Source organism: Mus musculus, chromosome 10 (assembly GCF_000001635.26).
Source record: "Mus musculus strain C57BL/6J chromosome 10, GRCm38.p6 C57BL/6J".
NCBI classification, from domain to species: domain Eukaryota; kingdom Metazoa; phylum Chordata; class Mammalia; order Rodentia; family Muridae; genus Mus; species Mus musculus.
This window is the reverse complement of record NC_000076.6, coordinates 50,938,824-50,964,937: the sequence shown is the minus strand read 5'-3', so window position 1 is coordinate 50,964,937 and position 26,114 is coordinate 50,938,824. Positions and strand designations below refer to the sequence as shown.

Here is a 26,114-nt window from a genome sequence, read left to right as displayed (position 1 = left end):
CAACTGGTATATCCTACTGACTGACCTTCACACGCCTTGGGTGGTGTCCCACAATCACTGACACTCTCAAAGAGTTACACCCCTAGATACTCCTTTTTGTGCTATGAGTGCTAAGATGCAGTCTGCTTCCACAGCATGTTCCAGACAAGTGCTCAGGAAAAAAAAAAAAAGCCAGGTGTTCCAACAATAGACGTTACAGTTATCTATTTTTATTCTGGCAGCTCATTGAGGTTTTATCATTTTTAGCTGTAAAACGTATTAAGAGACCCTCTGATGGTGAAGTTCTGTTTGCCATGAAAAACTTCCTCACCATCAAGCATAAGCAGCTTTCTTCTTGATTTGTGTCTGAATCATGAGAGAAAAAAATTGCAGATGCAGACTGTATTGTATTGAGAACATATGCATGCTTTTAAATCACTTTTATCTTACTTTTACTAATGTAACCCTGAAACATAAAATATGTAATTTTTTTCATTCACTGCTATGGGAAGAACAGATGGTGAAAGACTTAGATTAAAGTACTATGGCATGTCCATTAGAATAAGCCCACTGCTTGGGATGCTTCTCTTAGACAGGAGTCCTGTTTACTCTAAGGAATGGCGTTGGCTTACACAGATAGGGACTGCTGGAGGTTTTCATGGGGGTGAGAAACAATTTTTAAAATGAAAATAATGCAAGTTAATCACTTGAGGCTGACTGGACTCATGTGCCTATCACCACATAACTGTACAACAGGCAAACAATGGAGTTCTTTTCTAACTTGAAAGAACTTATGACTCCAAAAACATAATTGTAATTGTGAGAAGAATACTAAGTGTACATCACTTTCTACATTCCTGATATCCTTCTAGGAAAACTTGATACCACTGCTTTAAATATAAATCATTGTCATAAGAATAAACAAAAAGAATTCTGCATAAAATATATACCTAGAAAGGTTAAGTGTAATGTGATTGCTATATAAATGCCACAAATATTAAGCTTTGGAAAGATACCTCTGAGAAATTATTTAACTAATCATATGGTTCTAAAGATATTTTTAAAATATTTTTAAAAATAATAATAATAGGAAGCAGCCTTTCAGCCTGGGCCTTCCACCAGCAAAGATCATCAGCGTATCTGCCCCTCTGAAGACTCCACGGTCCAAAGGCCTCCTAGGATATATGCTGCACCCAGTACAACAGGTAAAGGACCCTTCCAAATAACTGCAGCAGTTGGGACCCCTAAGGAACCCAGCAGACTCAGGACCAATTAGATCGGTTTGAGCTCCACCTCCCTTTTGGCCTGAGCCTACCACCAGGGCAAATCATCAGCATGTCTACCTCTCTGAAGACCCCACAGTCTGAAGGTATCCCAAGAGATCTGTGACACCGAGGGCAATAGACCCCACAGTCTGAAGCCTCCCAGGAGATATGCTGCAGCCAGGATCACAGATCTCCCAGGAGGCCTGCAGCAACCCAGAGACACAGGAGGCAGGCTCCAGACAAAGGCACCCAAGGCAGTTAAGGCCAGAAATAGCCAGACTGTGAGAGGTAAGCACAAGACCGTAGGCAACAGAAGCCAATATACTTTGGCATCTTCAGAACCCAGTTCTCCCAGCACAGCAAGCCATAGATATTCCAACGCACCAGAAAATCATGATCCTGACCTAAAATCCTATCTCATGAAGGTAAGAGTCCTTTACAAAGGATATAGATAGCTCACTGAAAGAAATACAGGAAAACAAAGGTAAGCAAGTAGAAGCTCTTAAAGAGGAAAGAAATAAATCACTTAAAAAATACAATAAAATGCAAACAAAGGTGAAGGAATTGAACAAAGCAGACAAAGACCTAAAAATGGAAATAGAAACAATAGAGAAATCACAAATGGAGGCAACCCTGGAAATGGAAAAACTAGGAAGAGGTCAGGAGCTACAGATATAAGAAAACAGAATACAAGAGATAGAACAGAGAATCTCAGGCATAGATGATACCTTGGAAGATATCGACACAACGGTCAAAGAAAATACAAAACATAAAACCTCCTAACCTAAAACATCCAGGAAACCCAGGACACAGGGAAAAGTTCAAACCTAAAAATAACAGGAATAGAGGAGAATGAAGATCCCTAGCGCAAGGGATCAGAAACAGTTTCGAACAAAATATTAGAAGAAAACTTCCCCAACTTAAAGAAAAAGATACCCATACATGTACAAGAAGCCTACAGAACACCAACCAGATTGGACCAGAAAAGAAATTCCTCCCATCACATAACAATCAAAACACAAAATGCACAGAACAAAGAAAGAATATTAAAAGCTGCAAGGGGAAAAGGGAGGGAGGGAGAGGGGGAGGGGGAAGGGAAGAAGGAAGGAAATTAAAGACTTTCTGGAATTCAATTCAAATGAAGATACAGCATATCCAAACTTATTGGACAGGATGAATACAGTGCCAAGAAAAAAATTCATAACACTAAAGTGCCATGGCAAAGAAACTGGAGAGATCCTAGAGATCTTACACTAACAACTTAACAGCACACCTGAACCCTAGAACAGAAGACACAAACACATGAAACACATGGAAGCAGAGTAGAGAGCAGGAAATAACCAAAATCAGGGCCAAAATCAACCAAACACAAAGAAAGAGAATGATAACAAAGAGTCAACAAAACCAAAGCCTGGTTCTTTGAGAAAGTCAACAGGATAAATAAACCCCAAGCCAAACTAACTAAAGGGCACAGAGATTGTATCCAAATTAACAAAATCAGAAATAAAAAGAGAGACATAACAACAGAAAATGAGGAAATTCAAGAAATCATCAGATCCTACTACAAAAGCCTATACGCAACAAAACTGGAAAGTCTAGATGAAATGGATGGTTTTCTAGAAGATACCACATACCAAAGTTAAATCAAGAGCAGGCAAACTATGTAAACAGTCCCATATCCCCAAAGGTAATCACTAAAATCCTCTCAAAAAAAAAAAAAAAAAAAAAAGCCCAGGATCAGATGGATGTAGCATAGAATTCTACAGACCATCAAAGACAAGCTAATATCAACACTCCTCAAACTATTCCATAAAATAGAAACAGAAGGAACACTGCCTAATTCATTCTATTAAGCCACATTTACTCTCATACCTAAACCACACAAAGGCACAACACAGAAAGAGAATTTTAGACCAGTTTTGCTTATGAATATCTATATGAAAATACTCAATAAAATTCTAGCAAACCAAATTCAAGAACACATCAAACCCATCACTCTCCATGATCAAGTAAGCTTCATTCGAGGGATGCAAGGTTGGTTCAACATATGAAAATCCACTAACATAATACACTATATAAACAAACTCAAAGAAAAATTCATATGATCATCTCATTACATGCTATAAAACCATTTGACAAAATACAACACCCTTCATGTTAAAATTATTGGAGAGATCAGGAATTCAAGACCCATACATAAATATAATAAAACGCAATATACAGCAAACCAACAGCCAATACCAAATTAAATGGAGAGATAGTTGAAGCACTCCCACTAAAATCAGGGACAAAACTGCCCACTCTGCCCATATCTTTTCAAAATAGTACTCAAAGTTCTAACTAGAGCAATAAGACAACAAAAGGAGATCAATGAAATACAAATTGGCAAGGAAGAAGTCAATATATCACTATTTGCAGATGATATGATAGTGCACATTAGTGACCCCAAAAATTCCACCAGACAAGTTCTTCAGCAAAATGGGTGGATATAAAATTAACTCAAACAAATCAGTAGCCTTCCTTTATATAAATTATAAACAGGCTGAGAAAGAAAATATGGAAGCAACACCCTTCTTAATAGTCACAAATAATATAAAATATCTTGGGGTAACTCTAATCATACAAGTGAAAGAACCTCAAGTCTTTCAAGAAAGAAATTGAAGAAGACTTCAGAAAAATGAAGAGATCTTCAATGTTCATGGATTGGTAGGAAAGCAAACCCCAGCACAATTCCAACACAATTCTTCACACATATGGAAAGAGCAATTCTCAATTTCATATGGAAAAACAAAAGACCCAGGATAGCGAAAACAACTATCAACAATAAAAGAACTTCTAGGGGAATCATCATATCTGACCTCAAGCTGTACTGCAGAGCCCCAGTGATAAAAACTGTATAGTACTGGTACAGAGATAGACAGGTTAATCAATGAAATAGAATTGAAAATCCAGAAATAAACCCACACATTTATAGTCACTTGATCTTTGACAAAGAAGCCAAAAATATACAATGGAAAAAAGAAAGCATCTTCAAGAAATGGTGCAGGCCAACTGGCAGTCTGTTTGTAGAAAAATGAAATAGATTCATATTTTTCACCTTGCACAAAGCTCAAGTCCAAGTGGATTGAAGACCTCCACATAAAACCAGATACACTGAATTTAATAGAAGAGAAAGTGGGAAAGAACCTCAAATGCATTGGCATGGGGGGAAATTTCCTAAACAGAACTCCAGTTGCTCAGGCTCTAAGATCAAAAATTGATAAATGGGACCTCATGAAAATGAAAAGCTTCTGTAAGGCAAAGGACACTGTTAATAGGTTAAACCAGAAACCTACAGATTGGGGGGGGGGGGAAATCTTCACTAACATGACATCTGATAGAGGGGATATATCCAAAATTTATAAAGAATTCAAGAAGCTAACCTCCAAGCACACACACACACAAAATGGATATAGAGCTAAACAGAGAATTCACAACAGAGAAGTCTCAAATGTCCGAGAAGCACCTAAAAAAATATTCAAAGTCCTTAGTCTGGGAAATGTAAATCAAAATGTCCCTGAGATTCCATCTCACACTAAGCAGAATGGCTAAGATCTAAGACTCAGGTGACAGCACATATTGGCGAGAATGTGAAGAAAGAGAAACACTCCTCCATTGCTGATGGAATTGCAACCACTCTGGAAATCAATCTGGAGGTTCCTCAGAAAATTGGAAATAGATCTACCTATGCATGGGTGGGGGGGATTGGAGGTGTGGGGGAGGTTGGAGACATCCTCCTGGAGACAGTGGGGAGAAGGAATGTGATGAAGAACTGTGGGAGGTCAGACTAGGAGGGGGACAACAACTGGATTGTAAAAAATAAAAGTAGTAAAAAAATTAATTTAAAAAGAAGCACTCTCCCTCCCTCCCTCCCTCCCTCCCTCCCTCCCTCCCTCCCTCCCTCCCTCCCTCCTTCCTTCCTTCCTTCCTTCCTTCCTTCCTTCCTTCCTTCCTACCTTTTCTCTCTCCTTCCCTAATTTTTTAGTGTATGATACTAGGTATGGAATGCAGATCATTGCTCATGATAGACAAGCATTCTACCACTGAGATGTGTATCATCAGTCCAGAGAAAATATTTTAAGGGAAAAAAAGTATTGAATTTGAAAGTGTGTAGTTGTGAATAAATTCATTCATGCTACAAGTGATTGGAAAGCTAATACTAAATTAAAATTAAATTAGAAACTAAATGTTTGGGTTATTTCTCTCTTCATTTTAGAAAGAAGTACAACTATCAAGTTCCCAAAATCAATATTTAGGAATGGCTGAACAGAAATTTCACTTATTATTTAATTTTTTTAATCCATTTCTAATATAATTTATTATTATTATAATTTGATTTTTGAAAACTTTAATCCACATTTTAGTTATATTCATCTCAAAAACAATGCCAGCCATAAATGTTTCATACCTATATAAGTTCTCAGATACAGCTCATGAAATAGAAACAGTGATTTTTTAAATAATATGCTATGTGAAATGACATAGACCTCATTTATATTAAAATAGAATTTTCATACAATATATTTATTCCCATAACAGTTTCCTCTCCCCCAACTCTTCTCAGATCCTTCCCACTTCCTCACCACCAAATCGATATCTTTTCTGGCCCTCTCTCATTAAGAAACAAGCAGACATCTAGAAAAAATAAAATAAAATAAAGTAAAAATAAAGAAACCAAAATAGGACAAAACAGAAAAATAAAGAACTGAAAACACACACACACCCAAAAACCACTAGAAACACACACAGATGCCGAGTCACACACTCACACACGGGTCTTCTCATAATCCACCCCCAGAGACAAAAGCTGTTCCTGGGATTGCATTTACTCCTTCGTCCCAGAAAAGTGACCATAATAGAAATCCCATCAGCTGTCCAAGTGATATGTGCCTGGAAAGGTATCAGCATTCCAGACCAGGGGCTAAGTTTCCTCCAGTGTCTTTGTATACGGCATCTCCCATCAGGTACAAAGCTAGTCCCAAACATGTAACCCATCCCTTTGGTAAATTCAAAGACAAATTCCTATGGACTTATAAGCATTTTCACTGCCCAGATCAATTTAAACAGGTAGGAATAAACACGAAATAAATGTTCAACTAGAGTCTTTAAAGCAAATAAACACTAGCTGTAAAGATCAAGGATGTACCAATTTGCTCTGGTAATGTGACGTAGCTGTAGCCCAATGAGTATATCCTGGGTTTCCAGAACCACTAGCATTAATTTGAATGGTAATTATGGATGTAAAGGGTACGACAACCGGAACAGCAATGTGCGCTGACTCGCTCTCAGGTCTTCCACATGTAGGTGGCAGATTAGTTGGATTTGAATTAGATGCATAAAGATTGTGTCACCTGCTCCAGCTCCTTACAGCAGCTTTGCTTGGTATTTTCTGCTTTATTCTGGGTCTAGAAAAAAGGAAGCATTGCCCAACCTACTCTTGGCTGTGCCCTGCAACTATGCTGATACATTGGTAGGACAAAAACGTGTGCACTCTCTGCAAGAAGATTTATCATATTTGTGTGAAAAGAAATTGAAGATTGAAAGCCCTCTGCTGAGTTAACTCAGTCCACACTGTAGACTTAAGCAGAAGGGCAGGCTTATCATTTCTTCTTCTAAATATAGAGAAATGAAGAAAACTCAAACAGTACAGAGGGGAGAGCAAACAATATGCAATGGACCTTTCTATATCTTAGTTGAGCATCATATATTTAAAGTATATAACAAGGTACCTGCACGTTGTAAAATTATTACCACAAGCAAGTTTGCTAACACATCCATCAATTCTCTTGGTTAATGTTATGACATTAACCAAGATGTTATGACATTAACCAAGATGTTATGGCATCTGTTATGACAACTTAAAATTTCTTTCAACAAATATCAAGCACGCACTACAATGTTGTTATCTACAATGATCACATTTAAGATGAGGATCTCAGATATATCCATCCATCTTAGAACTGAAACTTTATACTCTCTAACCAACAGTACCCACCCTTCAGCATCTGGCATCCACCATTCCACTCCAATGGATATGAGTACTTTATATTCGACATACAAGTGAAAACATAGAGTATTTTCTATAATCTGCTCTATTTCATGAATGGCAAGATTTCCTTTTTTTCCTCTGGTGGAATCACCATGCCCGACCTAAAGCTGTACTACAGAGCAATTGTGATAAAAACTGCATGGTACTGGTATAGCAACAGACAAGTAGACCAATGGAACAGAATTGAAGACCCAGAGATGAACCCACACACCTATGGTCACTTGATCTTTGACAAGGGAGCTAAAACCATCCAGTGGAAAAAAGACAGCATTTTCAACAAATGGTGCTGGCACAACTGGCTGTTATCATGTAGAAGATTGCGAACTGATACATTACTATCTCCTTGTACTAAGGTCAAATCTAAGTGGATTAAGGAACTCCACATAAAACCAGAGACACTGAAACTTATAGAGGAGAAAGTAGGGAAAAGCCTCAAAGATATGGGTACAGGGGAAAAATTCCTGAATAGAACAGCAATGGCTTGTGCTGTAAGATCGAGAATCGATAAATGGGACCTCATAAAATTGCAATGCTTCTGCAAGGCAAAAGACACCGTCAATAAGACAAAAAGACCACCAACAGATTGGGAAAGGATCTTTACCTATCCCAAATCGGACAGGGGACTAATATCCAATATATATAAAGAACTCAAGAAGATAGACTCCATAAAATCAAATAACCCCATTAAAAAATGGGGCTCAGAACTGAACAAAGAATTCTCACCTGAGGAATACCGAATGGCTGAGAAGCACCTGAAAAAATGTTCAGCATCCTTAATCATCAGGGAAATGCAAATCAAAACAACCCTGAGATTCCACCTCACACCAGTCAGAATGGCTAAGATGAAAAATTCAGGTGACAGCAGATGCTGGCGAGGATGTGGAGAAAGAGGAACACTTCTCCATTGTTGGTGGGATTGCAAGCTTGTACAACCACTCTGGAAATCAGTCTGGTGGTTCCTCAGAAAACTGGACATAGTACTACCGGAGGATCCAGCAATACCTCTCCTGGGCATATATCCAGAAGATGCCCCAACCGGTAAGAAGGACACATGCTCCACTATGTTCATAGCAGCCTTATTTATAATAGCCAGAAGCTGGAAAGAACCCAGATGCCCCTCAACAGAAGAATGGATACAGAAAATGTGGTACATTTACACAATGGAGTACTACTCAGCTATTAAAAAGAATGAATTTATGAAATTCCTAGGCAAATGGTTGGACCTGGAGGGCATCATCCTGAGTGAGGTAACCCAATCACAAAGGAACTCTCACAATATGTACTCACTGATAAATGGATATTAGCCCAGAAACTTAGGATACCCAAGATATAAGATACAATTTGCTAAACACATTAAACTCAAGAAGAAGGAAGAACAAAGTGTGGACACTTTGCCCCTTCTTAGAATAGGAAACAAAACACCCATGGAAGGAGTTACAGAGACAAAATTTGGAAGTGTGACGAAAGGATGGACCATCTAGTGATTGCCATATCCAGAGATCCATCCCATGATCAGCTTCCAAACGCTGACACCATTGCATACACTAGCAAGATTTTGCTGAAAGGACCCAGATATAGCTGTCTCTTGTGAGACTATGCCAGGGCCTAGCAAATACAGAAGTGAATGCTCACAGTCAGCTATTGAATGGACCACAGGGCCCCCAATGGAGGAACTAGAGAAAGCACCCAAGGAACTAAAGGGAACTGCAACCCTATAGGTGGAACAACAATATGAACTAAGCAGTACCCCGGAGCTCTTGTCTCTAGCTGCATATGTATCAAAAGATGGCCTAGTTGGCCATCACTGCAAAGAGAGGCCCATCGGACTTGCAAACTTTATATGCCCCAGTACAGGGGAACGCCAGGGCCAAAAAGGGGGAGTGGGTGGGTAGGGGAGTGGGGGTGGGTGGGTATGGGGGGCTTTTGGTATAGCATTGGAAATGTAAATGACCTAAATACCTAATAAAAAATGGGAAAAAAAAGATTTCCTTCTTTTTACGTTAAGTGATATTAGGTTATATATACATTTCTTTCGCCATTCATACATGAGTAGACACTTCGGTCAATTTCATTTTTTCACTATTGTAAATAATGTTTCATTACAGTTTGAGATACCGATTTACTTTTCCATACATAGAACCAGGAAATGGGATTACTAGAGGATGTGGTTGCTCTAATTTTATTTTTTTAAAGAACTCCTAGACTGTCTTCCAAATAACTGTTCTAATTTGCCTTCTGCTAGGAGGGCACAGTGGGTGCTTTGTTTTGAGTCACATCTTCAAGATTTTCTATCACTTCTCCTACAAACTTTGTAGTCTATGGTTTTTCACTTAAATCAAGCTGTTTTTGTATTTGATAGAAGTCCTATGTATTGTTTTGATATCAATCAAAAACTAGATATCCAAATCCAGTTTTCCAAACTTTGCTTACTAGCCTTTCCTGAGTGTGTACTTTTGGCATACTAGTCAAATATTAGCTAATCAGGTAGGTATAATTTTATTTCTAGGCTCTGTTTTATGCTGATATAATGATATGAATACTGTAACTTTGTACTATAGTTTGAAATCAGGAAGCACGGTGCCTCCAGCTATGCTATTCTTTCTCCATGTGATGCTTGTCCTTGCTTTAGTCATCCTAGCTCAGCACAAATTTTCTCAGCTTACATCTTGTCTTGATACTGATCTTTTTTACTGTTTATTCATATGTATCAATTGTACAAAATAATGGGTTTCATTACGACACTTACATACACGCACTTTGATTATACCAAAAAAGAGGAGTGTTGGCTTTTCACTATGAAGTACACCATTAACTGTGGCCTTATCAAGTTTGTTGTCTTCATTATACTGAAGTACAGTTGTACTGTAACCATTTTTTAAGAATTTTTATGAAAACATGCTAAATTGCTTCATTGCCCTTATTTTGATAATCATATAATTTCTAAGCTCCACAATTCACTAATTTGTCCCATCTGGTCATGTATGATCCTTTTAATGTGCTCATCAACTTAGTATGTTAACAGAGCTGAAAAGTCTGCTTCTTTGTTCACAATACTGTCTTCTTGAAGTGTTTTTTTTTTTTCCTGGCTGTTGCATAGATAAAAAAAGAATCTGGTCTGCCAAATTAGTTAGGAAACTTGTCTTCAATTTTTTAGACAACTTTTAAAAGATTCACATATAATTATTCTGTAAGAAAGACATAAACTTGTCCTCCTTGAGAGACTGGGGTGGGGGTGGTTTTGGTTGTAGTTGCTTTGTGCATGTACTCTTTGTGTACATGTATGCTATGTATATGAGTGCCCACAGAGACCAGTAGACGGCATTGGATCCCCTGACTGAGGATCACTACATGTGGGTGATAGGAACCAAACTCTTGTCCTTTAGAAGTGGAATAAGTACTCCTAACTGCTAAGCCATCTCTCCAGCCCTTTGGGATTTTGTTTTAAATGCTGATTCAATCTCCTTATTTCCATAGATTATCTACTTCTTCTTTTTTGTTGTTGTTTTGTTTTGTTTTGTTTTGTTGTTTTTTTCGAGACAGGGTTTCTCTGTATAGCCCTGGCTGTCCTGAAACTCACTTTGTAGACCAGGCTGGCCTCAAACTCAGAAATTCACCTGCCTCTGCCTCCCAAGTGCTGGGATTAAAGGCGTGCGCCACCACACCCAGCTGATTATCTACTTCTTAATGTCTCATTCTTGGTAGGTTTTATCTTCTAAAATGTATCCATTTATTCTAAGTTAGGCAATTTTTTTCACGTTTAATTGTTCAATCCTCTATGTTTCCATAAATTTATAAATATCTGATTGAAATGTCTCATTGCACTTAAAATTTATTTTTATTTCCCATTTTTATCCAGCTAATGATTTGTCAGTTTGGGAAGGCTTTATTGCCAAAGACACCATTTATATAATTAAAAAATGGAGAAATTGAGCTGGTGCTAGCAATCACAGTGCTTAAAGGTATTCTGCATACTACCAGAGGGAAAAAAATAATCATCTATACCACCTAGCTATAACTCCTGCAACCTACCATAATAACCTGCCTGAAAAATATAATAGTATAATAGCAGCAAAATATTATGGGAGTTACCAACCAATATTCTAAAATTGGTCCAGTTCAAGAAGATGAAAACTGTACCTAATACTGCTAAAGGGATCAAGAATCTAAGACAACACAGGCCCTGGGACCTAAGGAAAACCTATTATGATTATTTTCCTAAAGACCATAGCAACAAAATGACTCTTAATAACATACTTCTATGCCCATAGACCAGAGCATCACTCAAGCCTCATCAGAGAAGCTTACAATAGATGTCAATTAACATAGAAAACCAAAGCTAGACAATGTGCAGATCGAGAGACTTTGGAATATTCAGCCCTAAATGTGATGTCTATATTAAGTTTCTCCCAACGAAGTTCAGGGAAGAAGAAGAAGTAGTAAGATTGTAAGAGCCAGAAGTGATGGGAGATTCCAAGGAAATGGTGTCATCCAGATACAAGACTGATTACATATGAACTCACAATGACTATTACAGCATACACAAGACCTACATAAGTTCAAAGCACTTAGAGTCCTAGTGTGAAGAAGGAAAAACTGAGCAAAGCCCATGAAAGCGTAAGGTGAAAGTAGTACCTTATGTAAAGGGAAATTCAGTTTTCTCCATACTCCAGGTTAGGCGCCATGCTCATAAGAAGTTGGCCAATACAAAACAGACTTTATGGATTTAGGGGTTTATGTCTTGTTTTATTTGAGTATTTTTGTTTTCTCATTTTTTTATTTTATTTTTTTTATTTTTATTTTTTGAGAAAGTGAAAAAATGAAAATGAACTCTGATGAGGTAGGAAAAATCTAGGAGGATTTGGGGGAAAGAATATGATCCAAATATATTGTGTAGAATCAAATTTAAGACCATAAGTAAAAGTAAAAAGATTTCTCAGTTTGGCTGATTTATCTATGATTTTTCCCTGTTTTATTTACTTGTAATCTTCACTTTCTTCTTCTTTCTGTGAACTTCAACTTTAGGTATAAAAATAAATTGAAATCATCCCTTTTGTTTCTGTTGGTTTGGGGTTTTGTGGGGCTGGGTAATAGGCCCAGTGGCAAACACTCTGCCTTGAGCTACACTCCAGAGTCTTATTCTTTTTTACTGAACTCTTTAGACTTAAAAGCCTTTTCTTAGCATTTTTCTTGCTCTATCTGGTAAAGCGTGCCAGGTCTTATTTCCATTTTCATCTGTTTCAGGATTTCTGCTAGCCTTTGTTTCCCTTTGACTCATTGCCTGCTCAGGAATACATTATTTAATTTCCACATATTTGTGAATTTTTTCAATTTTCTTCCTGTTATTGGTTTTTTTGGTTTGATATCATTGTGGTCAGAAAAGATACTTGATATGATTCCAAGATTCTTGAATGAATTAAGGGGAGAGTGGGCAGAGGCCAATATTCTTGAATACAACTCTCTTCTTCTCTGCCATATAGTTGCCAAAGGAATGAGAAGGCAGAAGCTCCAGCTTTCAGAACCCATGACTGACCACATCTTCTAATTCCTAACAGGTTAGTTTTGTCTGCCCACCTAAACCACAGACATGGTTTCTAACCCACTCGCTTTTAGCACTCCATTGTCTACCTTAGGTGTTTAAGTAAATAAAGAACTGGACGGAAAACAAAGCAGAAACTCAAAGTGCATAGGGCTGATACTGAAAAAATATTTTCTAAAATAATATTGGTCCTTATATGTTACCTAGCTTGTCCTATTCTGTTATAGTAATAGAAAATGGATTAAGACAGCATGTACAAGGCAGGAGAAATGGGGTGCTCTATATCACAGTGAAAGAGAGGAGGAGAGGGCCACAGGGACAAGGGGGGACTCATGCCCTCTAAGCCCAGTGTAGGCATAAGCAGTCTCCCTGTAACCCCAGCTGGCCTCACACACATTAGGCTTTTGTTTTTCTGCATATGGAGACATTCTGTTCCTTAGTCAGCACTTAAGATGTTCCAAAGAGTATTCATTTAAGTCTTCTTCCCTTAGTCCATGTTTGATCAAATATTCAGTCCAGTGAAAACAGGAAATGGGTCAGTTCCTTCTCTGTAGTCAGAAGTGCAACAGAGATGTGCAGGAGATGAAAGGGTGATCTGAACCATTGTGAGAACGAATGCAAACGTCAGAGATCTCAGACAGAAATACAAAAACACTTTAAAATACTGTATTATTTTAAATGTATAGATGCACGTATGTCTGTGTACCTTGTATACGTGTCTGGTACTAATGGAGGCCAGATGAAGTCTTTGGATCTCCTGGAACTGGAGTTACAGACACTTATGAGCTTTTAGGTGTGTGCTGAAAGTGGAAGCTGGGTTCCCTGGAAGGGCAGCCAGTGCTCTTAACTGCTAGTTCACCCCTCCCTCTAGTCTCCAAACCTCTTTGAATTCTGACAATTTAGAAGAAATCATTTTGAAACTTTTATTTTGCTGTGTCCTTTTTTTTATTATTATTGTATATTATACAAGATGGTAGTTTTCAGTATGTTGTGAGAGAAACTTAACCAAGCAGGCCCAGCCGTGGATACTTCCTCCCTGAGCCAACCTAGAATCTGCTGGGATGGCTAGAGACAGCTGAAGCTGGATACGGTGATGGAGCAAGCCAATGAGAGAGAGAGAAAGAGAGAGAGAGAGGGAGAGAGAGAGAGAGAGAGAGAGAGAGAGAGAGAGAGAGAGAGAGAGAGAGAGAGAGATACGTGAGGGAGATCCAGCTACTTGAGAGCCAATGAGATAAGATGCTGGGAAGGGAATATAAAAGTTTGCCCAGTTCCTGCAGTAAAAGAGTCTGTTTTTGCCACTTGTCTGACTCTGAGAGTCTCTGTCACTGTCACTGACTCTGTGCCTTCTTATGCTGGTCCCCCAAAGAAGTACCATATATATATTACCCTTCCTCCTTCCTCATATTTACCCTTCTCCTCTCTTGCTGTCCCATTCCTATCCCCTCTTATCCCTTTCTAATGGCCTCCATGTCTCTTTTTCCGTCTACATTCCATGAAGGAGAGAAAAACCCAAGAGATCTGTCTTTCTGAGTATGGCTTATTCCATTCAAATCGGTGATCTTTAGCTCTAGCCCTTTCCCTGTGAACAACCGGTTTGCTGATGGAAGTAGTCTCAAGGTAGTTCTGATTTGCATTTCTCTGATGGACAAAGAGGTAGCAGCCTTATTTCTTTCTGGAGAAATCTAGATGAATCAACAAATAGTTGAGCTCAATGTTGAAAGCAAATCCAGTAATATTTAATGATGGGTTATCCTCTATAAATTGCCTTGAGAATAGAGGACATGTCTGAATTTAGAATTTCCCTGTTTCTATGCATATCTCTTTTGTATAGGGAGTACACAGTTATTATTGTGTGTCAAGAAGCAATGGTCTCCATTGTGGAATATATTTTATTGTGTATATGGACTGATAGGATTTTGATTCAGCCGTGTAAACACCTTTTAGTTCATAAAATGATGTCCATTTTAGGTTTTTTTTTCTTGTTTTTCTAGGTGTGCTTAAGCAAAGCATAGATTTTTAAATTTAAACTCTATCATATTCAATGTTTGTGACAAAGGAATCCTTCACAGATTGACAGAAAGTGAAGGCATGTAAGACAGATCTGATGGCACGTAAATCTTAAAGTTTCCCTTGGAATAGGACACTGTACACACATGCATTACAACAGAGGGGGAAATTTTGTGCCTTTGGTCACACACAGCAGATGCCTTCTGTTTGTATGTGGGTACATGTCTTAGTTAGGATTTTACTCCTGTGAACAGATACCATGACCAAGGTAACTCTTAAAAGGACAACATTTAATTGGAGCTAGCTTATAGATTCAGAGGTTCGGTCCATTATCAAGGCAGGAAGCATGACAGCATCTATACAGGCATAGTGTAGGAGGAGATAAGAATTCAATATTTTGTTCCAAAGGCAAACAAGAGAAGACTGGCTCCCATGGGGCTAGGAGGAGGGTCTGAAAGTCTACCCCCAAAGTGACATCATTATTTCAACAAAGCTATACCTGCTCCAACAAGGCCACACCTCCTAATAGTGCCACTCCCTGGGCCAAGCATATTCAAACCATCACAGTACATATGTAACTGTGATTTCCACATTATCTCACTGCTGTATATATACATATATCTGTGTGCACACTTAGCAATAACTGTAAGGTTGCATGAGTTGTCATTATGGCTTAACTACATCCTTCAATTCTGTTATTGTCACTGCCTTTACACTATTCTTATCATTTTCTAATTGTGGCCATCATAGAAATTCTGAATATGCATTTTCAACAAATGGTGCTGGCACAACCAGCGGTTATCATGTAGAAGAAAGTGAATTGATCCATTCTTTTTTTTTAATTAGGTATTTTCTTCATTTACATTTCCAATGCTATACCAAAAGACCCCCATACCCTCCTCCCCCACTCCCCTACCCACCCACTCCCACTTCTTGGCCCTGGTGTTTCCCTGTACTGAGGCATATAAAGTTTGCACGACCAATGGGCCTTTCTTTCCACTGATGGCCGACTAGGCCATCTTCTGAGACATATGCAGCTAGAGACACGAGCTCCGGGTTGGGGGGAGGGGAGGTACTGGTTATTTCATATTGTTGTTCCACCTGTAGGGTTGCAGATCCCTTTAGCTCCTTGGGTACTTTCTCTAGCTCCTCCATTGGGGGCCCTGTGATCCATCCAGTAGCTGACTGTGAGCATCCACTTCTGTGTTTGCTAGGCCTCAGCATTGCCTCACAAGAGACAGCCATATTCTTATCTCCTTGTACAAAGCTCAAGTCTAAGTGGATCAAAGACCTCCACATAAGACCAGAGACACTGAAATTAATAGAGGAGAAAGTAGGGAAAAGCCTCGAAGATATGGGCACAGGGGGAAAATTCCTAAACAGAACAGCAATGGCTTGTGCTGTAAGATCAAGAATTGACAAATGGGACCTCACAAAATTGCAAAGCTTCTGTAAGGCAAAAGACACCGTCAATAAGACAAAAAGGCCACCAACAGATTGGGAATGGATTTTTACCAATCCTAAATCTGATAGGGAACTGATATCCAATATATACAAAGAGTTCAAGAAGGTGGACTCCAGAAATTCAAATAACCCCATTAAAAAATGGGGCTCAGAGCTAAACAAAGAATTCTCAACTGAGGAATACAGAAGGACTGAGAAGCACCTGAAAAAATGTTCAACATCCTTAATCATCAGGGAAATGCAAATCAAAACGACCCTGAGATTCCACCTCACACCAGTCAGAATGGCTAAGATCAAAAATTCAGGTGACAGCAGATGCTGGTGAGGATGTGGAGAAAGAGGAACACTCCTCCATTGTTGGTGGGATTGCAAGCTTGTACAACCACCCAGGAAGTCAGTCTGGAGGTTCCTTAGAAAATTGGACATAATACTACCGGAAGATCCAGCAATACCTCTCCTGGGCATATACCCAGAAGATATTCCAACTGGTAATAAGAACACATGCTCCACTTATGTTCAAAGTAGCCTTATTTATAATAGCCAGAAGCTGGAAAGAACCCAGATCTCCCTCAACAGAAGAATGGATACAGAAAATGTGGTACATTTACACAATGGCGTACTACTCAACTATTAAAACCAATGGATTTATGAAATTCTTGGACAAATGGATGTATCTGGAGGATATCATCCTTAGTGAGGTAACCCAATCACAAAAGAAGTCATTAGATATGCACTCACTGATATTAGCCCAGAAATTCAAGAAGAGGGAAGACCAATGGGTGGATACTTCATTCCTCCTTAGAATAGGGAACAAAATATCCATGAAAGAAGTTACAGAGACAAAGTTTGGAGCTAAGACGAAAGGATGGACTATCCAGAGACTACCCCACCTGGGGGTCCATCCCATAATCAGCCACCAAACCCAGACACTATTGCATATGCCAGAAAGATTTTGCTGAAGAGACCCTGGTATAGCTGTCTCGTATGAGGCTATGCCAGCACCTGGCAAACACAGAAGTGGATGCTCACAGTCATCTATAAGATGGAACACAGGGCCCTCAATGGAGAAAAAAGCACCCAAGGACCTGAAGAGGTCTGCAACCCTATAGGTGGAACAACAATATGAACTAACCAGTACCCCCCAGAGCTTGTATCTCTAGCTGCATATGTAGCAGAAGGTGGCCTAGTCGACCATCACTGGGAAGAGAGGCCCCTTGGTATTGCAAACTTTATATGCCCCAGTACAGGGGAATGCCAGAGCCAAGAAGTGGGAGTGGGTGGATAGGAGAGCAGGGTTGGGGGGAGGGGATAGGGAAACTTTCAGGATAGCATTTGAAATATATATAAAGAAAATATCTAATAAAAAATTAAATGGAAAAAATTTTAAAAAAACAAGAGAAGAAATTCTGAACATAAGTTTGGCTCCAGTGAATGACAAATAATAATAAAATGCAAAAAACATATATTAGTCAGGTTTTAGGCCAGTTTTTCTTCTAGAATCTTGAGTTTTAAAAAGCACCTGTAACATAAACAGCCAGGTTTGGTAGTTTTGGGGGCATTCAGGAACTATAGAGGAGGTCACTTGAGCCTGGGCTTGGTGTCATGATAAGCCAATAAGATCACCTGTGATTTATTTTTGTCCCAATGAGGTGGTATTGCCTTACAAATTTGCATGCCAACCCCAGGGGAGGGTTCTAGTTGTGATTTAGTTGGGTCTGTATGCTTTAAATGTGTTGTCTGAGAACACGGGCTTTAGGGTTTATGTCCCTCTCTGCCCCTTGATAGATTTAATTATCAACTTGACACAACATGGAATCACCTGGGGGAAGAATCTTAGTGTGGGGCTTTCTATGTTGGGTTAGTCTTTGAGGGATGATCTTAGTTAATTGATGTGGCAAGACCTAGCTCACTGGGGGTGACACTGTTTTAAGGGCTGATCCCTGAACTATGTACAACTGAAAACCTAATTAAGCTTTCTTAATGGTTGCATTTATTCTCTCGCTTCTTTTAGACATGAAGTGACTAGCTTCATAGCTGAGTTCCTGCTTTGACTTCTCTGCAATGGTGGACTGTAACTTGGAATTATAAGTGGAGTAAACCTTTTCTCCCCTAAAAGAAAAATAATAATAATACTATTCAAAAGTTCATATATGAAGAAAATCTAAAGAATCAAAATTGTTGGAATAATCTCCTGATATTCTACAGAAGAAAACAAGTCCTAAATTTGTATGTGGCCTAATCCTGTTACTATAAACTAGCCTGCATCATTCAAGACTTTCTGTAAAGATAGTTTCATTTTTATACAAATAAATTGGTATTTTTGAAATTAACAAAGAATTCCATGCTTTCATGTGACACATAAAACATCAAATAACTCTAACTAGCAATGATAAAAGTACTATGTGTAATGGAATTATTTTCTTATAAAATTATTGTACTTTTTTTTGCTGTAATTTAAAATGTCAGGTTTCCAGTGCAGTAGTCACCAGGGCATTGCTGAGGCCAGAAAAACTGTTTCCGGGAGTTTCTACCTTCACCAAAAGGAATCCAGACTGCTGGCTATGAAAATTAAGAGGGTTCTGTGAAATTGTTTAAAGGAACAGATGTCAAATAAAACTTACAAGTGTTACAGTGTGTCTGTAGCAAGTGATTAAACACTTTCAGATTTCAGAAGCATCCACAGTATAATACATGCATCCTTATTAGGGATGACACATGCTTTGGTTACTACTGATTAGAGAAAAAGTTAGAGGAGAACAGGATGATGCAGTAAACTCAGCTGGCACGCACTGACTGTATTAAAGAGAACTATAAACCTACCAATATAAAAAGTTTAAAAGAAAACTCTGAAGTCAGGAGGCAATTTACTGATGGCTCACATGGTAAACTACGGCAGGATAACTTTCAACTGGTATTAGAGTAGTCAGGACTAGTTACCAAAAAATGTGAAAAGCATAATAGCAATTCATAACACATAAGGTCTGAAAAAATAAATTCTATAAACTCCATAGCTCTGTTTCAGAAAAACTATAAAAACTGCATTGTTATTTTACATATATAATACCAGTAACATCAAATTACTGCAGTGCTGTGACAGGACTTCAGCCACACAGCAGCCCTGAATCTATGTAGAGAATCTTAGGAAATTAACCATAATGTTTCCTATCACAGTTTTTCTAAAAACCATTCAAAACAATTCCATTTCGACCTTTCCCAACTCAAGTAATACACAGAGGTGCAAAGGTGATTGAGTCATTCATTAAGCAGCCATAATGTAATCAAGTCTGAAATCATTCCCAAGGGCTTCTAATTCCAAAGAAGGTCCTGAGGGTTCATCTACTCCTGCACCCAATCTAGGGGCTGGGAGTGAATTATAATTTGTGCATATCCTGACTGTCCATAGAAGAGTATGTAAATAATTCAAAAAGCTTTGCTGCTTTTCATTAGACATCTGCTAGAATATTTTAATGGGCATAATATACATCAATAAAAGGGGGCAACAAATGATATAGAATCATTAAATCATCATTAACCTAATAAGAAACCTAAGCTATTACTTTGTAGGTTCCATTTTGCTCTGCAGTCAGCCTTCTGAAACATCAAATGAGAATTTGCAGATGGAAGTAACAGAGAAAGAAGAGTACTTTGAAAAATGAGCATGTGGTATTTTTATTTGCAAGTTCTTTACATTAAAGTTTGAATAAAGAGCTAAAATAAAAAGTACCAGAAATGGGCAGATGTATCTAAAATGTAATTCAAGCCATTGTCTCATTACCATTATTCATTTATTAATGGACATAGAGGAATTCAATATGTTTGACATGAAAAAATCTGAAAAGAAACTATAAAAGTAAATTCTCAAAATAATAAGATAAATATGACAAAAATATATCTATGACAAGAAGGGATACAAGAGCAAGGACAAAGAAACTAAACCAATCTTTCCTATGACTTTAACAGGTCTTTATCAACTCTCATCAGAACTATGTGAATTAGTCCCTTGAGTACTTTGGCTGGCTTCACCATATCAATCTCGCATCCTACCTAAACACTTTACTTCTTCCCCACAAAATACTTAAACTTCATGGCTTTCCATGTATTGGCACCAATCTATTTTTCCAAATATATCAATCACACCGAGCTCACAAGCTCCATCCCTAGACCCAGTCACACTAATGATGTGGTCTTGCCTCTCTCAGTCTTGGTCTCCCTAATTCTTCATCCTGCTTTTTCACTTCCATATCCCTGATTCTACCCCCCAAAGTTAGATCATCCACACTTTTCAGACACCAATTCACAAAGCCTTCTCTACACATCATCTCTCATTACACTTCTGACTCTGTTGCATAACTTACTACTTTAACTTTACTGAAAATTTGAAGAATATTTTATACCACTTGTTTGTATTTTATCCAGTCTATACCTCCAGATCTCACAAAGATCACCATAGCATCTTTCTGAAACAGATCGTCAGCTCACACATGCTATAAGAACGGGGAAACCCTCTAAGAGCAATGCTACATAAAACTTACAAACTAGCTACTCCTAAAAACTAATTTTGGAGGGCTGGAAAGATGACTCAGCAGTTAAGAACACTGACTGCTATTCCAGAGGTCTTGAATTCAATCTCCAGCCACCACATGGGAGCTCACAACCATCTGTAATGGGATCTGATGCCCTCTTCTGGTGTGTCTGAAATAGTGTATTCATATACATAAAGTAAATAAGTAATTTTTAAAATAATAATTTTGGTTGAAATTTTTTTAAAATATTTGTTTCTTTAAAATTTCTGAGGACTTAAATATATCTAAGATGTGCCTATTTTGAAGTTGCTTTCTTCCATCAAAAACAATGTTGAGTATCCTCTGGTTGTCACATTTTTCCAATGTGCTCTTATATCAAAACAATTAATGGCAAATACCTGTTATTGTCAGTCTGCACCAATGGCTCCTTGAAAGTAGGAATAGTGGGGAAATAGAGGGAAGGCTTAGTGGTTAAAAACACTGGCTGTTCTTCCTGAAGACCCAAGTTCAATTCCTAGCACCCACAGCAGTTCACAATTGCCTGTAACCTCAGTTCCAGGAGTCTGACACTCTCACACAGGCATATGTGCAGGCAAAACACCAATGTACATAAAATAAAAATAAATTACTTTTTTAAAAAAAAGAAATACTAGAAAGCAATCACAAGTGGGGAGGGAGGGAGGGGCTTGGGAGGGAAAGTGGACAATGTGGGGGAAGTAGTGGGGGAGGGGGGCAGAGGGGAACCTGATTGGTATTGGGTGAGGGAAAAGGACTGAAGCCCTGAGGGCTAGCAGGAAGAATGGAAACAGGCAACCTCAAGAAATCAGATGTTGGGGGGACCCCCCAGAATGCACCAGAGACCTGGGAGGTGAGAGACTCCCAGCACTCACAGGGAGGGACTTTAGATGAAATGCCCAACAGTAGGGAGAGGGGACTTATAGAGCCAACCTCCAGCAGGAAGACAGGACATCAAGTGAGGGATGGGGTTGCCATCCAACAGTCACACCTCTGACCCATGATTGTTTCTGTCTGAAAGAATTACAGGGATGGAAATGGAGAGAAGCCTGAGGAAAAGAAGGTCCAGCAACAGGCCCAAAGTGGGATCCAGCTCAAGGGGAGGTTCCAAGGCCTGACACTGTTACCAAGGCTATGGAGCACTCATAAAAAAGGATCTAGCATGACTGCCCTCTGAAAGACCCAACAAGCAGCTGAAAGAGTCAGATGCAGATATTTGCACCCAACCAATGGACAGAAAAGCTGACCCCTGTTGCTGAATTAGGGAAGGCTGAAAGAACCTGAGGAGAAGGGTGATCCTGTAAGAGGACCAGCAGTCTTAATTAATCTGGACCCCCGAGATCTTTCAAACACAGAACCAGCAAACAGATAGCATACACCAGCTGATATGAGACCCTCAACACACACATACAGTAGAGGACTTCCAGGTCTGTGTTCATTCAGAGATGATGTACCTAACCCTCAAGAGGTTGCAGGCCCCAGGGAGTTTAGAGGTCAGGCGGGGGTGGGGTGGGGGTATCCACATGGAGATGGGGTGGATGGGGAAGAGGTGTGGGATGTGGAGCAGTCGGAGGGTGGGTGGGAGGGAATGGAGTATGGAGTGTAAAAAATGAATTAAAAATAAAATTAAATTTTTTTAAAAAGTAGATATACTGTGTTCCTAGGTATATACATATGAGGTAGTTAGTTTACAGTCAACTGTGCTGCTTAAAAGGAAGCATACAGCCAAAATTCTAAGTACTGGTTTTATCCAAGTATTAATGCACAAATAGAGAAATCCTATCTTTAAAAAGGTGTGTGATTTTTTTTGCTTTGTCTTTGTGCGTGACTTTACACATTACAAAGCCTCATTGAAGAACATACAATTCTAAAAAAAAATAATAAAGAGGAATTTTCTACTTTCACTCTTATATTTTTAACTACATAATATGTTTAACTTTCAAATTAATTCCTCATCAGTTAAACACACACAAGAAGTCATCTCATGGGAGAGCATCTACTGTTAGAACGAACTGATAGAAATTTTAAAGATTAAGAGATGAGCATAAAGGAAAACAAGAATGCAGTGAAGTTCAGAACATTCAACAAGGGGAGTGTGTGTGTGTGTGTGTGTGTGTGTGTCCACTTGTGTGTTGATTCCTATATAACAAAGAGCAAACACCTTCATTTAGTATTTCCTAATTTAAATTCTTCTTTCATCTGCATGTCCAACCTTCACATATATTTGAAGAAAGGACTACCCAGAGGATAATCCATTTCTAAAAGGAAGCAATAAAACTCCCTTTCCAAAGCACCAGATGGTAATATAAAAAGCTCCTCACAGAATCTCTAGAGAAAGCAGCAGGTCTCTTTGGCGGTGTCTTTGGTTATTTTTCTGTCTCACAAGTAAAGTACTCAGCCATCCTGGAAGAAGTTGTGCACTGAAACCCCGTCTTCTGTGAAAGATTTCAAGCCACGTGACCTACATCTCTTGGTTGTGGAAGTCACTGCCTTCTCATCTTCATTACCCAGACATTAAAATAATCTAGCAAATAGTAGCTTTTTAATGACAGAGTCAATGAAAAACATTTCTTCAAATAGTCTACAGTTACAAATATTGACTAAAATAATAGCTCTAAAAAGAACAAAAATAATCATTTCAGTATCCTCCAGGTTGGCATTTTTTAATAATAAAAATTTTGTAAAGTGGCTCAGAAAACCCTTTAATTTCCTACTAGCCCAAGAATAATTTTCTGAGTTACCCCCAGTGACATGCAACAAGTCCAGCAGTCCACCTTCAGAAAGAAATGAAGGTCCTGCCACAGGTTATGGGAATAGTGAATCCTCAATCCTGTGCTATTTCCAGAGGCAAAAGGCTGTACACAGGCCTTGCCAAAACCTAGCTTCTGTTTATCACACAGTAGTTACAAAAATATTCTTTTCCCTCCAAAAAACATTTCTTTTAATTGTACCTTGCAGTATGGTAAAGCTATCTCCTTTGTGTGTTACCATTTCACACCACCTTGTAGAGAGACTTGTTTCCACCCTATCATCTGGAAGGTTCTATCTGTCCCATTTCTCCCATATGCAATCTTTAGGCAAATCTCATGCTGAATCCATTCCTTATTCTTCGTTTTAACCTCTTCTTTTAAGTTTTTTTGTTGAGCCCTTATTTCCTATATTTTATTATGTTGGCTAAATCTTCCAAGTTAATCATTGTTGGGAGTTAGGGAAAGGAGGAAGTAGAATCAGTTGAAGTAGCAAAGAAATTTTGATGATAAAAACCAAACTCTCAAGAACACAGAAACGGCAAAATCACTTCACACTTCCTCTTAAAAGTTTTAATCAGTCAACCAGACATGATTAGTTTGGTTTTATACCTCTTCCATGTCAAGATCAAACCAAGTCACAGGGGGGGGAAAAGTTGTAAAACATCCATGTACTTACCTGGGGATATGGGGAGGTCCTAGATTTTGACTTGCTACTGGAGAGCCTTGACTTGGCCCCCTTCCTGTTGTCCGAGATAGTGGGAGTGGAACTGCTGGTATAGGAGAAAGTGGGCTTAGAGGCTGATATCTGGTCCAGGGAGAGCTGTAGCCCTTTGTATTCTGTGTCTCTGTGGGGGGTGAGGAACAAAGTCTTTAGTCAGCCACCATAAGGAATAGATTCATGTGTTCTCTCACCAGGAGAGACAGTACTCTCTATATACATAAAGAAAAAAAGAAAGAGAAAGAAAGAAAGAAAGAAAGAAAGAAAGAAAGAAAGAAAGAAAGAAAGAAAGAAAGAGAAAGACAGACAGACAGACAGACAGAAAGAAAGAAAGAAAGAAAGAAAGAAAGAAAGAAAGAAAGAAAGAAAGAGAGAGAGAAAGAAAGCAAACAAGCAAAAGTTAGTCATAGAGCCGGTTTCCCTAAACAGCTGTATCATTCTAGGAAAAAACTCACTTTATTTAACAAATGTGTGTGAATATGGTTGCCACCCATTTATTTTATTAAGTAGAAGATGAACCTCTCATTTAACTATTCAGATAAGTATTTTTAATTAAAAACCTAAGCAGTAAGTATAATGACTCAGAAAGCCCTTTGGCTTTCTAGCAGCCCAAGAGAAATCTGCTGAGTTACCCCAGTAACCCTCAAGTCCAGCAGCCCTACTCCTGATAGGTGTTAAGTGGTAAAGTGAGATTTTGTGCTCTAGGTTGTGAGATATGAATTATTAAACCTGCGCTAAAGGTTTTCATGTGAGTGAACCCAATAAGTAACTGGTGATAACAAATCATAAGCAACAATATCATTGTAATAAACATTCTAAATGTTCTTATAGGTAGCTAGCTTCAAAATCGCTAAAAGTCCCTTTTAACAGGCTAAATCGGCCTTCTCAGAGTTCATTTCATCACCAGGGTTTGTTTTGTTTTGTTTTTTCCATTCCTTCATTCATCTGATAAACATTTACTGTGCTCCAGATAAACCAGACTATGTGCTAGACAGAGACATGAGAATGAAGGTGATAGCTATCATGTGTACCACATTATAATCCTTTCAGGAGAAAAACGTACATACTGAATACAGACTGATAGAAAGGGATCAAGGCACTTCATTATGAGGTCCACTCAGTCACGCCCACAGGCACAACCTCAAGGCCTTCCAGACACCATCAGATGTCACTTGGAACCTCTAATTTTGTTCATAGAATATCTACTTCCCACTAGTCCCTCAAAATAACTTTTTCAAATAGTCTTCTTTATCACCACTTGTGAGAGAAATTTCTTATGGATTCTAGGACTAACTGGAATGAGCCAAGGTAAGTGACTAATTGTGACTAATTGTTTTTACCCTCTAGAACACTAAACTTTTATTTGTTTATTTATTTATTCACTCATTCATTTATTCATATCATATATATACATATGTATACATGTATACTTAATATATCCAATAATGTATCAGGCATGTTCCATGGTGAAAAAATAATTTATTATCCTATGATTATTTTCTCTTTCTAGGAAACTAGCAAAATCAGGTAGATAGAAAAGTTTAATTAACTACTTCAAAATTACTGTGAAAGATGATTCTTAAGTGTCCTTACTATGAAAAACATAAATAGTAAGTATGTGAGCTAGTGCATACACAAAGTATGCCTGATTTAGCTGCTGCACAATGTATACATATATCAAGAACCCTGCCATGTGCACATGGAGCGACCCATGGTTCCAGCTGCATATGTAGCAGAGGATGGCCTTGTCAGATATTAATGAGAGGAGA

General features: G+C 38.5%; 1 protein-coding gene across 7 annotated transcripts in view; it reads right to left on the bottom strand.

Moving 5' to 3' along the window:
- Positions 1-26,114, bottom strand: part of Sim1 (single-minded family bHLH transcription factor 1) — a 94,459-nt gene that overhangs the window by 24,219 nt on the left and 44,126 nt on the right. For all 7 annotated transcript variants that reach the window (XM_006512626.4, XM_006512627.4, NM_011376.3 and 4 more), the window contains one exon: positions 24,304-24,472. In XM_006512626.4, the coding sequence (XP_006512689.1) occupies positions 24,304-24,472 (169 nt within the window). The remainder of the gene's footprint in view (positions 1-24,303; positions 24,473-26,114) is intronic.